Raw genomic sequence first — 13,615 nt, 5'->3', positions numbered from 1 at the left:
TCCTTTAATTAAAGTTTCTTCTCTCAAAGGACGAAGAAGAAAAGGCGCGCGAACGAGGGAATGGTACTGCGATGATTGTAGTCTAGATTTTTATCAAGATCATCGAAAATAACGAGCGTGGCCTATTTACGGTGGCAGTTACGATTGGAACGCGGTGGGAAATCGTTATTCCAGGTCTAGCACGGACGTCAATAAAACGGAGGATCGCGGAGCATGATCGACGCGCGGCGTCACCCATCGATATCCGCGTTTTTAGTCTCATAACGAATTCAGGCCTACGCGTACAGCGTCCTAGAAAACCGATGAGACGCGCAAATAAGGAGAAACCTTCACCCTTCCAATCGCGCGCCCTGTCCCTCGGACAATATTTGCTCTGCCATCTGCCCCGTCTGTAGGTGGTGAGCAAACAACCGTTCACAATCGGAGGAAGCCGGTCGACGCGCGAACGACGCGACTCTCCGACGATTTATTAAGTGTCAATCTCGTCGAACGATCGGTTTCGCCTTGCTTCGCGGTACACCGGAGTGCGGCTCGTTTTCCGGGAGGAGCGATTCGCATTGTTCACGAGCGACGTTTAAATCGGGACGCGATACCCATTACGAATTGATTCTGGACCAATACGAGCCGCGATTCGACGCCAGCCCTCGAAATTAGAATCGAAGACAAATAACCGGGAGGATTCGCCGCGAGAGGAACGACGGCTCGTATAAATTTGGCGGCTGGTTCGCTTGCGGCTCGATTATTTATTAGGATCTAATGGGTGACACGTGTACCCTCCGTCGCGTGTTGCAACCGGTTGCTCTACGCCGGTGCTCATTTATACATGGGGGTGATTCCTGCCGAGACGATCGATACGCTCGTCCCTTGAAGTTGGCGGAAAAACACCGGGCCATAAAAAGCAGCGTTTTTATGGCTGAAAAGTGTTAAAAGAATTTCAAGGTTTATTACGCTTTCCTCCGATTCGTTCGAAAGACGGGCATCGATCGTAATTGATGAGCTCGGGTGACGCGGAGGACGCCACGGAACATCGCGCATTAATTTCGCACGATTATTTTAGAATACCTCGGAATAAAAAGAAAGAAAAATACTAAACATTTCTACGCATTTTTTACGTATACAGGATCGAATTGGAAAAAGAAAGAAGAATACCGTATCGCCCCTTTTACGCAAATCACCTCACCCTGTATCCAATAATCGAGTTGAAACGACAACAAAGTATGTTCCTTTCACGTGTAACGCGTGCACAGAGGTAGAGAAAGAGTTTTCCGATAATTGCGGCTACGCAGATACATCGGCCACGATTAAACTGGTTCCAATAATTGGGATAAAAACTGGCGATCGTCGTCTACTTCCGGGATAAAATTGATCCGAGTCGAGGCGAGAACGCTGCACGCGGAATCGGGCTCCGATCGTTCCACGGACTGGCTCGATTTTCAAGCCGTTCTCCACTTGCCAAGAAGTGAAACAAGACGTTGTCGACGACGTCTCGTTAATTAATTAGATTAACTGGACTACTCGCCGTTGACGGCCGGCCCGTTTCCGGTAGCCCGTGGCATTTCGCGTTGGAAATCGAGCCAACGAATCGAAGTTCGTTCAATTCGTTTCGCTGGACGCTGGTTTCGTCCAATTCTAGCGACGCTGGTCGTCGTAACGCTTCTACTTATTACACGATACCGCGTACAAATATAATATACGCCACGTAAACAGTTAAGCGATTACAGATAGCGAGTAAGATGTTTTACGGAAGGTCTTGGTGAACATCGCGATCTTAATCCTCCGCGGGCAAACTCTCTTCGACGTCTGGAAAGATAATGCGAAATTGCCGGCGGTAACGAGCCAGTTTGACTGCGAAGGGTTAATTCGGGAGCTACCCGTCGCTTTTCCAGACGTTTCTAATTTAGAGGTAAGGTCGGTAGAAAATTCGTTTGTAATCGTTTCCAACCTGTCTTCCACGGTCCGGAAAGACGCTCGTACGACTTCCATTACGTTTTCCCCCCTGGAAGCGAAGCTTTGGCCAAGGAGATTGGTATCCCGTTTTTGCGGGACCTGTCGATACGGTTTGCCGGAGCGAACGAGAAAGAAGAAGAGAGAGAGAGAGTGAGAGAGAGAGAGAGAGAGAGAGAGAGAGAGAGAGAAAGGAAAAAAAACGCTAAACGAGAAAAACTTCAATCGAGTAGGGACGGCCTAAAAACGTACAAGACGGATGGAGAACGATCTCTCCGTCGGTATATGTGCACATTAGAATTATCGTATCATTGTCATCGACGTTGCTCACGACGAGACCGGCTGATTATCGGTAACGATCGTCGCGGCCACGTTGGGGCATCGTCTGGTATCTGTAAAGTTAGGTAAACAGCTTCACATATCGAGCAACAGCTTCTATGTAGTAGGAAACAGTCGAGTATTCGTATATTTAATCGTAGACACCCGAGTGTCGTAATCGTCCCTCTTAGAGTTATCGATTCGTTGAAACGAAGGAGCGAAGATCCGGAACAGCGAGCTGATCCGGACACGATGTCTGGTTCGCATCCCGTGTTGCGAGCCTCGTTAATCGTCCTATATAAGAAATCGTGGATACCTCAGAGTTACGGGTACCCCGAGAGGCTGGTCTATTTTTATACACGCAATCTCGTCCACGCAACACGTTTTATTACGATCTCCCATCGGCATTTTTCTACTCTCTCTGTAAGAACGATACCATGTACGCGAGGACCCCGTGCAGGGTTGCGCTTTCCCTCATCTCTTTCCCCGTGCGAGCGAACGATCTCGCGACTATTACTGTTTCCAGCGAAATTAATTGCACCTTCCGATCGAAATCCGCGAGGAGTCCCTGCACGTCCACACGACAATCAGCATATTTTGTTATCTATCCTGATGTACTCTATATGTCTGTGGTAGAGCTTAGACTTTAGATGTTTATGTCGAAATAAAAGCAATATACGTAACGCAAAGATTCCTTCCCCTGGATCTATATTAATCTTCCGGTTAACGCGCAAATTTCCACCCCTGGTGTCCCTCGAAGTGAATAAAAATACATCCGCGCGAGAGATTGACCAATAAAGACACCAGAACGATTAACCCTCTCTGACCCTGTAACGCGCGATTATACGTATCTGATCGAGATCGAGTAAAATTTTTTTTCTGTCATAAACGAACATCGAATTCTGATTAGAGGCGAGGTATAAAAATAGGCAATTTTTTGTCGATAAAAATCGAGGGAACTCACGTGCACCCCCGGGGCAGGGGTTGCAGCCGCGTGCACGTTGAACAAGGCGTATCAGCCGCGACATCTATCGCACAGGCGAAGACTAGAACGACCTCCAGTTCTTGATGGGACCACGGCTTCTGCGTCAGCAATATGGCCACGCGACAAGTGTTTCGTAGCGCGTTCGAGGTGAGTTCGCGTGTATAACCCGTTCAACGATCGATTTAACAAAACGCGGGAGTCCGGCTGGTTGAAGAGGAAGCATGTCGGCGAGCAGCAAGTGGGATCTGTCCCGAGAGGATATAAAAACCGCCGCGAACGACGAGAAGGTGAGTGGGTCTGCGACGAGTTGGCCTTTACGGCGCATCGATGACGCGTTAGGTGATGGTGATACGGCGGGAAATTTAACTTGGAATATCGTTTCAGGAACTGTTGTTGGAGCACGACAGCGATCATGATGAACATATGTTGTTTAAGTAAGTACAACTGATGGAACGATTTTTTTGGGTTTGTACGATCATTTCTGAGTGTTTTAACCAGCGATTTATCTGTTCCAGTCAACCGAGCACGTCCGCGACCGAAGCTAAGACGGACGGTAAGATGGATAGGTAAGAATATCTTCCATATTTTTAAGCAGAATCTGATTTGCTTTTGTACTATGATCGAGTAGGATCCTTTGATCCGAAATATCGCTATAAAAGCAGCCAGTGATCGCCCGTTGCGAAACGTTTAAGAATAAGGTCACTGTTGTCGCTCGTTTTTCCGTTCTAGCGTCAGACTACAAATTCAGGAAGTGACGGAGGTGATGCGGGATAACGTGCAGAAGGTAATGGAGCGTGGCGAAAGGCTGGAGGACTTGCAGGAAGCCAGCGATCGATTGAATGTGACTGGAAACGAATTTAGAGCGACGGCGAAGAAGGCTCAGCAAAGAGCGTGGTTGCAGAACTTCAAAACGAGGATCGTTCTCATCGCTGTTACCGTCACGGTGGTCATCTGCATCATTGGTACGGCGTGAATCACTGGAAACTGCATGGCAAGCGCATGCTGTTTTTTTTTTTTTTTTCTTTTTCTTTAACGCATTTCATTTTAAAACAGAGATGCTCAACCGTTTGTCTTCAGACTCTCTGTCGTTTCGTTTTCTTCTGGAGAGGAACTCTTCTTCCGAAGCAGTGTACTCTTTTCAATTTCGATTGAGCATTTCCGATTCGTTCATCGAACATACGCGTTCACCCATCGTAGATATCGTGCATGGCACTGAAGTTTTCTTGCGTTTTTCAAATTACGTTCTTCAACGTGAACCATTAATCGTTTCATAGAATAAAAAAACTCTGAGTATACGTAGTTAGATCGACGCGTATCGTTTTCAGTTCTGGACATCATGGTGCTTTATCTGGTTCTCAGATAACGAACACGGTGTAGCAAGCTTCGATCGTTCGATTCCAGGTACTCATCACTGTTTTCCACACCCGATCGATTCATACACGTCCGCACATGCTTCCTTGTACGTAACAGCCAAAAGTAGTTTAATTGTTTTCGCCACTTAACAAGTTAAACGAGTACCTTCCTTCCTTCGCGTCTTGGAACACTGTCCGTTGTTAGTTCGACTGTGCATGCGCTTCATTTCCCTTCTACCTCGAACCACGGTCGAGCGTGTACGCATGATCGACGTTTTGTTTTTCAGTATCCATCATCGTGAAATATTCGTGACTGAAGCTCCCTCCAGACTGAAACACTATAGTTTACGAGAGCGTACGTTGTACATTTTGTACCTGTCTTTTATGGATCGCATACGTGTATTATTCTTACGATAAGTTTCTATAAATACATATCTTATTATTTTTAATCCACTGGTAGGAATCCTGATTTCAGAGCGCCCCGACTGTTTCGAATACTCGTCCCACGAGATAATTAAAGATCGTGTGCGTCAATGCAGAGTCTCGCTTCGTTCGTTAATTAGAAAAGCAAATACAATCGCACGCGCACGCATCACGACCGCTCGAGACGATAACAACCCGTTTGCGTTCTTGATTCATACCTTTAGCACCAATCGCGAATTGCACTTAACGCGTAGTCCACCAACGAACACTTGGAAACTTCAACTTTTTTTTTCAAATTCATTCGAAGTCTCGAGGCCTCGAGAACCCGTCTGGAAGTCGAACGCGCGGGCATTCGCGCGCTCGTACGAGCGAACGTAGCCGCGGAACGCGATCTCCCTCCACGTTCCACGCTGGTGGCTATCAATGGCAATCGATTGCACTTGCGTTTCGAGACGTGCAGCCGCGTCGCGAGTAAGTAGAGGTACACACGTCGGCAGATAGCTGCACGGGAGCCGCACGCTCGTTCAGAGGGCGTTCAGTCGTCGTTGGTACGCGTCACGTACCGAGCATTCGCAGGCGCGCGTCGAGCGTCGTCCAGCGCGCGTTCCTTTTATACCTTTCAATTTCATCCTCGTTTCCGCGCGACTCGAGAAAGGTCAGCCGCGAACGAGCGCGCCCCCAAGGTTGGAGGGCCATCATGGAGCTGTACGAGTTTCTGATCCCGGCTCTGACCGTGGTCATCGGCGCCTATCTGCTCACTGGACCACGCCGGCGATTCATACACTCGCTCTGGAAGACCCTGCCTAGAGACGTGGTGTGAGTATTCCTCGTTCTCCTCTCGGTAAAATAAGAAGAAAAAAGGCGCGTTGTAACGATTGCTCGAATGTTTTTAAATTGTCTTTCTGATTCAATGACAAAAATATTTGAGCGATGCCAAATTTGTAGAATATCGGTCGAATACTTCCTATCTTTTTTTTTTCGTCACTCGTAAATACGAAGGATGTTGTTATCGACTAAAACACGGGACGCTTTTCGAGACAGCGTTTGACATTCACCGATACTGCGACGATAACACGTGCTAGTGTTGATAATCGAGGCCGACACGTAGTGGCATGCAAAAAACGTTCCATCATCTTCGATACGTTCCTACGTACCCGCGCGAGATTCCTCCTACACGCGTTTCCATCCGCGCGTCAGAAGATTCCTAAACGAACCTCTGTAATCCTCATCATTCGTACGAAACGGATCTGAATGGACCAACAAGCTTAGAGATGTATGCATGGACCAGGTCGCGGATACACTTCGAAGTTCCAAACTCAACCTTTACAATTAGATCACTTAAGAAGTTTCACGGCACCATTGAACGCGATCAAAGGTCTGCCATTCGAACGAAACCACGCGGCAACGTGCGACCACGTTTGCCGTTCTAATTATTTTTTCATCTCCACGTTATCGCGCGACTCTTACTTAGAATTAATCGAGGTGTTTATAGCGAAGTATAGAAGAATTGTTATCGCTGATATAGAATCGAGACTCGACTGAAATTCTCAGCCCTTCGTACTGAATGGTTCCTCACGGATCCACTATTAATTAGGTTCGCTAATTTCCTAAACTCGTACATTGACCGCTCGAAAGTCCAATCGATCGACTACGCGGTAGTTTAGATTTAGTAGGATCTCTGCAAAGTTAACCATCGATCTTACGCTCTCGATAATACCTGGTTCGACAAATTTGCAGACGATCGGTTTAGCTTCCTCGCGGCTCGCAGGGGGGCGAGGCGTTTTGACAAAAACTCAATTGTGGCTGTCGCGACGCACGTTCCGCAAGGATTGCGTAATGAACGAGCGAAAAGGGACACGGTCGTACGGCATTGATTTTCATCGCGATGATCAACCGTGACGAGCGAGTGTATTCTTGCGAATTGGCCCGAGCGTGTGGTCGTGCACACGTTCGAAGGCGGATGCATCGCGCGTATTGTGCCGCCGTGAACGGCCATTGTAGGGCCAATATGGAGCGCATGGAATTTAAACAGCTCGCTGAATGACATTGTTTTGAAGTCGCGATCGAGCCTTACGAGCCGTGCCCGTGCAAACGCCAAGCGTTTCGCCTCGAACGATCCTCCTCTTCGCGTTCCTTCGCTCGGCGATTGTTTCGCGAATCGAGCTCGCTTAACTCGGAGGTAGATTTCCGATTGCTGGAAGACAAGGTTCGAAGAGTACGGATTACTCGTAACTCGAGCGAACCAGTTCGATAATGACTGATTGCCGAGAAATTGATAATACAGCTTGTACCGTTGTCGCGCGTGCACTTTGCTCGTGGAAGAGAAACTTCGTACCCGCGAATTCACAGCGAGCGTACGGGGAAAATATTTGTCTGAGGTTGATAAGATGCAGCGCGTTATCGGGCTGCGAGGAACGTGCATGAGTAACGGTGCAATTGCTGCAACGATGCATCGAGAAAGGGTACAAAGAATGGTGCATCTTTATGCTTGAATATTAGACACAGCGGAGACTGTGGGAAATAAACGTTATTAAATTTTCTTCTACTAATAATTTTACTCCCACTATCCTATCCCGACAATTATTCTGTTAAAAATCGTACAGACGCGAGGAGGAGACTTGTACACCGCCAATTGAACGTCCTTTACGTGACAATTGCTCCATTTCCCTGTACCACGGTTAAAAACTGTAGAGTCGGAACCTTTGTCGCATCCGAGCTTATAGAAGCGATGAGAACGAGGAATTACATCGTTCCTTGCACCCGAGACGGTATACGAACGATTCTTCAATTCTTTCCATTAATAAATTATCGTGGAATTGTTTCATTTTCGTCGCAAACAATGTTTCGAATTTCGAAAATTTTCATTGCGAACTAGAAATGTAATTATTGAAGAGGGAAGGTATTTGGCGAAGTGAGTAAAGGCACGAGCTGGTAATAGCGAACGCAAAAGTGAAGAGAGAGAGAGAGAGAGAGAGAGGAGAGGTTTCGAGCGTCGTCGCAGGTTCGAATCCCCATCATCGCGTCGTCGTCAGGCTGTTTACAAATCGGTCGAGGAGTCGATAATTACGTATATAAAGAGCAAAAGTTGCTTCGAAAGACCAGAATGATTGTGTTTTATTCTTCAACGAGGAGCCGCGTACGCGTAATCGCGCGAAAACAAACGTGACTCGCAAAAAAATCAGCTCCCAAAACAACAACGAGTACCTGGATACCGACGTTTACTTTCAATTAAACGTCGGTCTATCGGTACTCGAAAAGAAACCGTCTCAATTGCCCTGTGTCGAAGCGTTCGTACTCGGTGCAGTTTCCCACGAGACCACACATTCCTCCCTTTTTTTTCACTCGCACGCGTATCGTTTCGATAGAGACACTGCAATGTCGCTGCAATCTTTGACCTCGGTCAACGACTTTGAGAAGTGCGAGCGTTCGATCATGCGAATTGTTCCAGCGCAATGGTCTAAGTCGTTGTACCCCAAACGATCATAAGTTTAAACGATGTTAAAAAAGATAAATTCGATTTCGATGGATAAAAGAGACTTGTTTATTCGTGACTCGGTGATTCAGTAATTGGTAAAAACCAGTAATTTCATTAAGTCTAAGCTGTTGTACCCCCAAACGATCATAAGTTAATGTAATTACTGGTTTTTACCACTTACTGAATCACTGAGTCACGAATAAACAAGTCTCTTTTCTCCATCGAAATCGAATTTATCTTTTAACATCGTGCGTTCTTTAAATGATTGCACGCTTTAAATGATTAAAAATCGATACGAGCGATTCGAAACGCGAGTTTACGGAGTGGACGAAGCGACAGTCGATGATTTAGAGATAGTCGTTCCGGTGAGAGGGGTGGTTTCAACGCGTAGCAACGAAACCGCGAGGTGATGATCCGCGGTCGTGCCTCGAGTTTTACCCTCTCGTGCCTAGCACGCACCGCTTGCTTCGTTCTTTTATTTGATTTCATTTAATCACCGTGGAAGCCTCGAGAGAGGGACTCGACCGCTGGTATCGTATGTTCACCGCGATACGAGAGCTCCGATGGTGTAATCTTCCGGGGACGTATCGGTTGTTGTGCATTTTTCGCGACGAGCGTGACTCGTTGGCCGTCACTTCTGAACAATATTTTCGAAAACAATCGTCCCGCCTTCTATCGTTTCAAGAATGAATGTGCACCAAGGAAATAACATTGTTTACCGAGAGAAACGCATCGAAGGGCTTGCGAATGTTTAAGAGTTGCTCGAAGGTTGACGATAATTTTCCTCGACGTCGATCGATTAGAATTTCGTCGAATGTCAGTCGGACAGGAAGATGAGATCTGACGGGTATCGAGAAAGGAACGTGGCTGAAAGATCGCGATCGCGTGGACACATGTCACGCGCGTGTCGAGCCGCGAAATTACCCAATTGATCCGCCGAGAAAAGGACGCAATGTCAGGGAGGGACGTGACGGTACGCGACAGAGCTACACACGTACCGGCGTGTCAGAAAAGATGCAACCGTATTCATTGCCCTGTACCCTAATTCGTTTCTAATCATTCCATTTAATCCATCTACGAGTGACCCCTTTCCCATCCCAGAAACACGTTACGCAGGAACTGCGACATTACCCTGAACATTACCATTTGACTCGATTGTCCATCAACCGGGCTCTCTCTCTTCCAAAGAAACGGTAGCTCGATCTCGCTCTACATTTTATCTGATTTTTTTATTACTTTTTTCTCTCATCACGTGTGGTAAAAAAAAAGAATTATTTATGAATCGTATACAGGGGAGCGTACAGGTTCGTTCGAGTGAACGTTATACTATGGTGGTGGGAACGGCGAAGGCTCACCGTGGCGAAGATGTTCACGAAGCTGGCGACGGATCATCCCGACAGAATTGCTTTCATCTTCGAGGACAAGGAATGGACGTATCGGGAGGCAAGCCGCGAAATGTTGATAGCCAGATAGAAAGATCGAAATTCCATGTACGTAATTGTCTTTGATGTTCGAATCTAGCTGGAAGAATTCAGCAATCGAGTGGCGCATTACTTCCGGAACAAGTACTCGTCGAAGAGTCGCGAGCAACGCATCGGTCTGATCCTGGAAAATCGACCGGAATACGTGGGGATCTGGTTGGGTCTGAGCAAAGTTGGCCTGGTGGCTGCCTTGGTCAACACGAACCTCCGACGCGACGTGCTGGTCCACAGCATCAAAGCCGCCGGTTGCGTGGCCGTTATTTTCGGATCGAACTTTAAAGACGGTAAGAGAGAAAAAAGTGGGAAAAATTAGAAAAACGTTCAAAGACAACGCATCGTTTCCTAGAATTCCATAGATTTCCATTATGCAAAACGTGTTCGACGATGCGCGTTTTCAGTAAATCGCCAATGATATGCCGGGCAAATGTTTACTCGAAGACTTAACGCAAAAAGTACAAAAATATTAATTAAGCAAAGATAGTAAAAACCTGGAATCTCGTATGTGTAAATTACTATCCGTTCTCTCTTCAGCGATCGAGGAAATTAAGAAGAGTATCGTGTCTACGACGGATTTGTACCAATGGTCCGAACCCGAGCAGCCGAAAAGTGCTTTCCTGGAGAACGCGATCGATCTGAGCGCAGAAATCAGCACGATCGATCCGAAACCGTTAACGGCTGACGTGAACAAGGGTTACCCCGCGGAAAAGCTGATTTACATCTACACGTCGGGTACCACAGGGATGCCAAAGCCCGCTGTCATTACCAACATAAGGTGCGACGTACCCTCCCGTTTTACTATACGCTAACCTGATGATATTTGCAATTTATATCGATCGACGAACGAATATATCGTTTCAGGTTCATGCTGATGTCATATGGCGTGAACTCTATGTTAAATCTGCAGCCGAGCGATCGCATTTACAACTCGTTACCGTTGTACCACACAGCCGGAGGGTTGATCGGGGTGGGCCAAACGTTGCTTAGCGGAATCACGGTCGTCCTTCGAGGACGTTTCAGCGCCTCCAAGTTCTGGCCGGACTGCGTCTATTACGAATGCACTGTAAGGTTATTCTTGCGTTCGTCGTTCATTTCTTGATCTTAAATCTTTTAAAGAATTACTCGAAAGGGTGTTCTGGTCGTAGGTAGCTCAATACATCGGCGAAATGTGTCGATATCTGCTGTCGACGCCATCAGCTGCTTGCGACAAGAATCACAAAGTGCGATTGATGTTTGGCAACGGGCTCAGACCGCAGATTTGGAAGGCTTTCGTGGAGAGATTCGGCGTGAAGCAGATCGGCGAATTCTACGGTGCCACTGAGGGAAATTCGAACCTTGGTAATTTGTCCTCGTCGTCTCAATAGTCTGGTTCGATGAGACGATTTTTCTTCATTTTTTAAACTTGTCTTTCAGTGAACATTGACAACAAGGTTGGCGCTGTAGGATTCGTTCCACTTTACGCTGGCTCGTTGTATCCAGTGACCTTAATCAGAGTCGACGAGGAGACTGGGGAACCAATGAGAGGGCCAAACGGCCTGTGCATTCGTTGCAAACCAGGTTAGTAAAATGTTTTTCTACGGCGTTTTTAAAAAAAACACGAGCATTCTCTGACGATTTTTATTCGATCTCAAGGCGATCCAGGCGTTTTTGTGGGCAAGATCGATCCAAAGAGGGTGCTGATCAGTTTCTATGGTTACGCGGACATGAAAGCGACGGAACAGAAGATTCTCCGCGACGTCTTCAAGAAGGGAGATCAATACTTTAATTCCGGTTAGTTTACGCGTAAAAATGCCGCGGAAATGATACACTCATGAATAATTGAGAATTACTAAGAATCAGTTCGATTGCTCTTTGCGCAGGTGATATTCTGGTCATGGACGAGCTTGGATACTTTTATTTTCGAGACAGAACCGGTGATACGTTTAGGCAAGATTTTTCAGACGTTCTCAGACTCTGCTTTGAAGTCCTCCATTCGTTTTTCTAATGAAAAAAAACTGTTATAGATGGCATGGCGAGAATGTCGCCACTTCTGAGGTGGAGGCTGTGATCAGTAACGTGGTAGGTTTGAAGGACGCGGTCGTTTACGGAGTCGAGGTAATAGTCAAATGAAACTTCCACAAAAGTGTTTGCAAAACTCGAAATGAACGTGTGACGCGTTGCACGACGCGAACAGGTACCCGGAGCTGAAGGAAAAGCTGGGATGGCAGCCATTTACGACCCAGAGCACAGTTTGAACATGAAAGAAATGGCGGAAGGTTTGAAGAAGTCCTTGCCGTCGTACGCCAGACCACTTTTCGTTCGAGTCCTCTCAGAATTACCAATCACTGGCAAGTATATCAATTCTAACCACTGTATCGATCGTCTCGCCTCGTTCTGATCGATGATTAATGTCTGCTGTCTCGTTAGGAACGTTCAAGATGAAGAAAAAGGACCTTCAGCGCGAAGGATTCAACATCGAGAAGGTAATCTTCAGATTCTCCTCGTGCTTTCTCGATACGCTACTTAAATCGTTCGATACTTGCAGGTGTCAGACCCACTTTATTTCCTCGACAACTCAGGTGTCTACGTGAAAGTCACAGAACAGATTTACAACAATATCCTCGAGGGGAAGGTTCGACTGTGAGCCGAACGCTTTTGAAAGGGCTCGACGAAAGTATAAGCTGATTCTGATTTTGTATAATATCTATCCAAGTTAACGAGAATACGTCTCCTAGGCTAATTTAGTCCTACGTCCGCAGGAATATTTGCAATTTTTCACGGCAGCAAGAGTGCCCCGAAACGTATCGCATTTACACGTATTTTTATACCCACTTTACTCTCTATACTCATAAATATTCAACCATTCGGAATTAGCGAAGCTGCAGACGAGGTGCATTTTAATGAAAGAAAGGTGAAACGAGGAAACGTTCGCGACGATTTGCTCGTGGTGATGAATATTGAACCGCGCGTTACACGTGTATTACCATCTGTCGAAAAAAAATTCCTATAGCTTAAGATTACTAAGTTATTTTGCAAAAAAAAAAAAAAATAAAAAAACAGGAAAGAAGGTGTAGGTTGCGAGTGTGTGCACGGAACGGCTGCGACCCCGTGATGCGACAACGTGTGTAAAAGACGGAACGCCGCGTCGTAGTTTAAATAAATTGTCCCCTTGTTGAGAAAAAGCAATTCGAACTGGACTTTGTCCCCAACGTCTACGTGCCTTATTTTCACGCCTACCCGGGCTTCGTTACATAGGAGCAGAGCTCGTCGATGCGCAGTCTCGCGCCAAGTACGGTGACCCTCGTCGTTATCGGACCAATGTGCGATATCAGATCCTACGTTCCCGCCCTGTCCACGAGGCACGATCGAGAACGATCGACGGCTCCATCGGAATTATCTCCCCGCATCAACCACGCGAACGATAAACTACAATAATTTCGTACGTGCGAAGTCGAAAGCAATCGCTCACCCACGTACCTTTTTCAACGGGCCAGAACTAACGATTGGACGTTAATTTCAATTGCGGACGATATAATTGACCTAACCTCGACGGTACGTCCCACGGCTGGTTACGCATTCGATTTCCATTGGTTCGTAGGAAATGGAAAAACACCGCAACAGCCAGCTGCGTAGGTACTCGTTACGGTGCTGTCGTCGTGTG

The 13,615-nt window shown here is 46.7% G+C and overlaps 3 protein-coding genes across 4 annotated transcripts in view; 2 read left to right on the top strand and 1 right to left on the bottom strand.

Annotated features, from left to right (window-relative positions):
• Nucleotides 1-13,615, bottom strand: part of LOC143433060 (uncharacterized) — a 75,249-nt gene that overhangs the window by 11,896 nt on the left and 49,738 nt on the right. The gene's annotated exons all lie outside the window — the stretch shown is intronic.
• LOC143432864 (vesicle-associated membrane protein 3) lies at nucleotides 3,328-5,048 on the top strand. 2 transcript variants are annotated; one of them, XM_076909814.1, is made up of 6 exons: nucleotides 3,328-3,534; nucleotides 3,632-3,681; nucleotides 3,763-3,813; nucleotides 3,977-4,209; nucleotides 4,573-4,648; nucleotides 4,887-5,048. In XM_076909814.1, the coding sequence occupies exons 1-5, from the start codon at nucleotides 3,469-3,471 to the stop codon at nucleotides 4,608-4,610; spliced, it is 438 nt and encodes a 145-aa protein (XP_076765929.1). In that variant the 5' UTR covers nucleotides 3,328-3,468; the 3' UTR covers nucleotides 4,611-4,648; nucleotides 4,887-5,048. The 2 variants fall into 2 exon arrangements, with proteins under 2 accessions (XP_076765929.1, XP_076765930.1); XM_076909815.1 differs by lacking the exon at nucleotides 4,573-4,648 and having other exon boundaries at nucleotides 3,329-3,534.
• On the top strand, nucleotides 5,672-12,738 carry Fatp3 (Fatty acid transport protein 3). Its single transcript, XM_076910171.1, has 13 exons — nucleotides 5,672-5,838; nucleotides 9,790-9,940; nucleotides 10,019-10,262; nucleotides 10,510-10,750; nucleotides 10,837-11,038; nucleotides 11,121-11,313; nucleotides 11,389-11,532; nucleotides 11,608-11,745; nucleotides 11,835-11,901; nucleotides 11,979-12,069; nucleotides 12,149-12,302; nucleotides 12,382-12,437; nucleotides 12,500-12,738. The coding sequence occupies exons 1-13, from the start codon at nucleotides 5,720-5,722 to the stop codon at nucleotides 12,596-12,598; spliced, it is 1,899 nt and encodes a 632-aa protein (XP_076766286.1). The 5' UTR covers nucleotides 5,672-5,719; the 3' UTR covers nucleotides 12,599-12,738.

Source organism: Xylocopa sonorina, chromosome 2 (genome assembly GCF_050948175.1).
Source record: "Xylocopa sonorina isolate GNS202 chromosome 2, iyXylSono1_principal, whole genome shotgun sequence".
Classification (NCBI taxonomy): Eukaryota; Metazoa; Arthropoda; class Insecta; order Hymenoptera; family Apidae; genus Xylocopa; species Xylocopa sonorina.
This window is presented reverse-complemented; position numbering and strand designations above follow the sequence as displayed.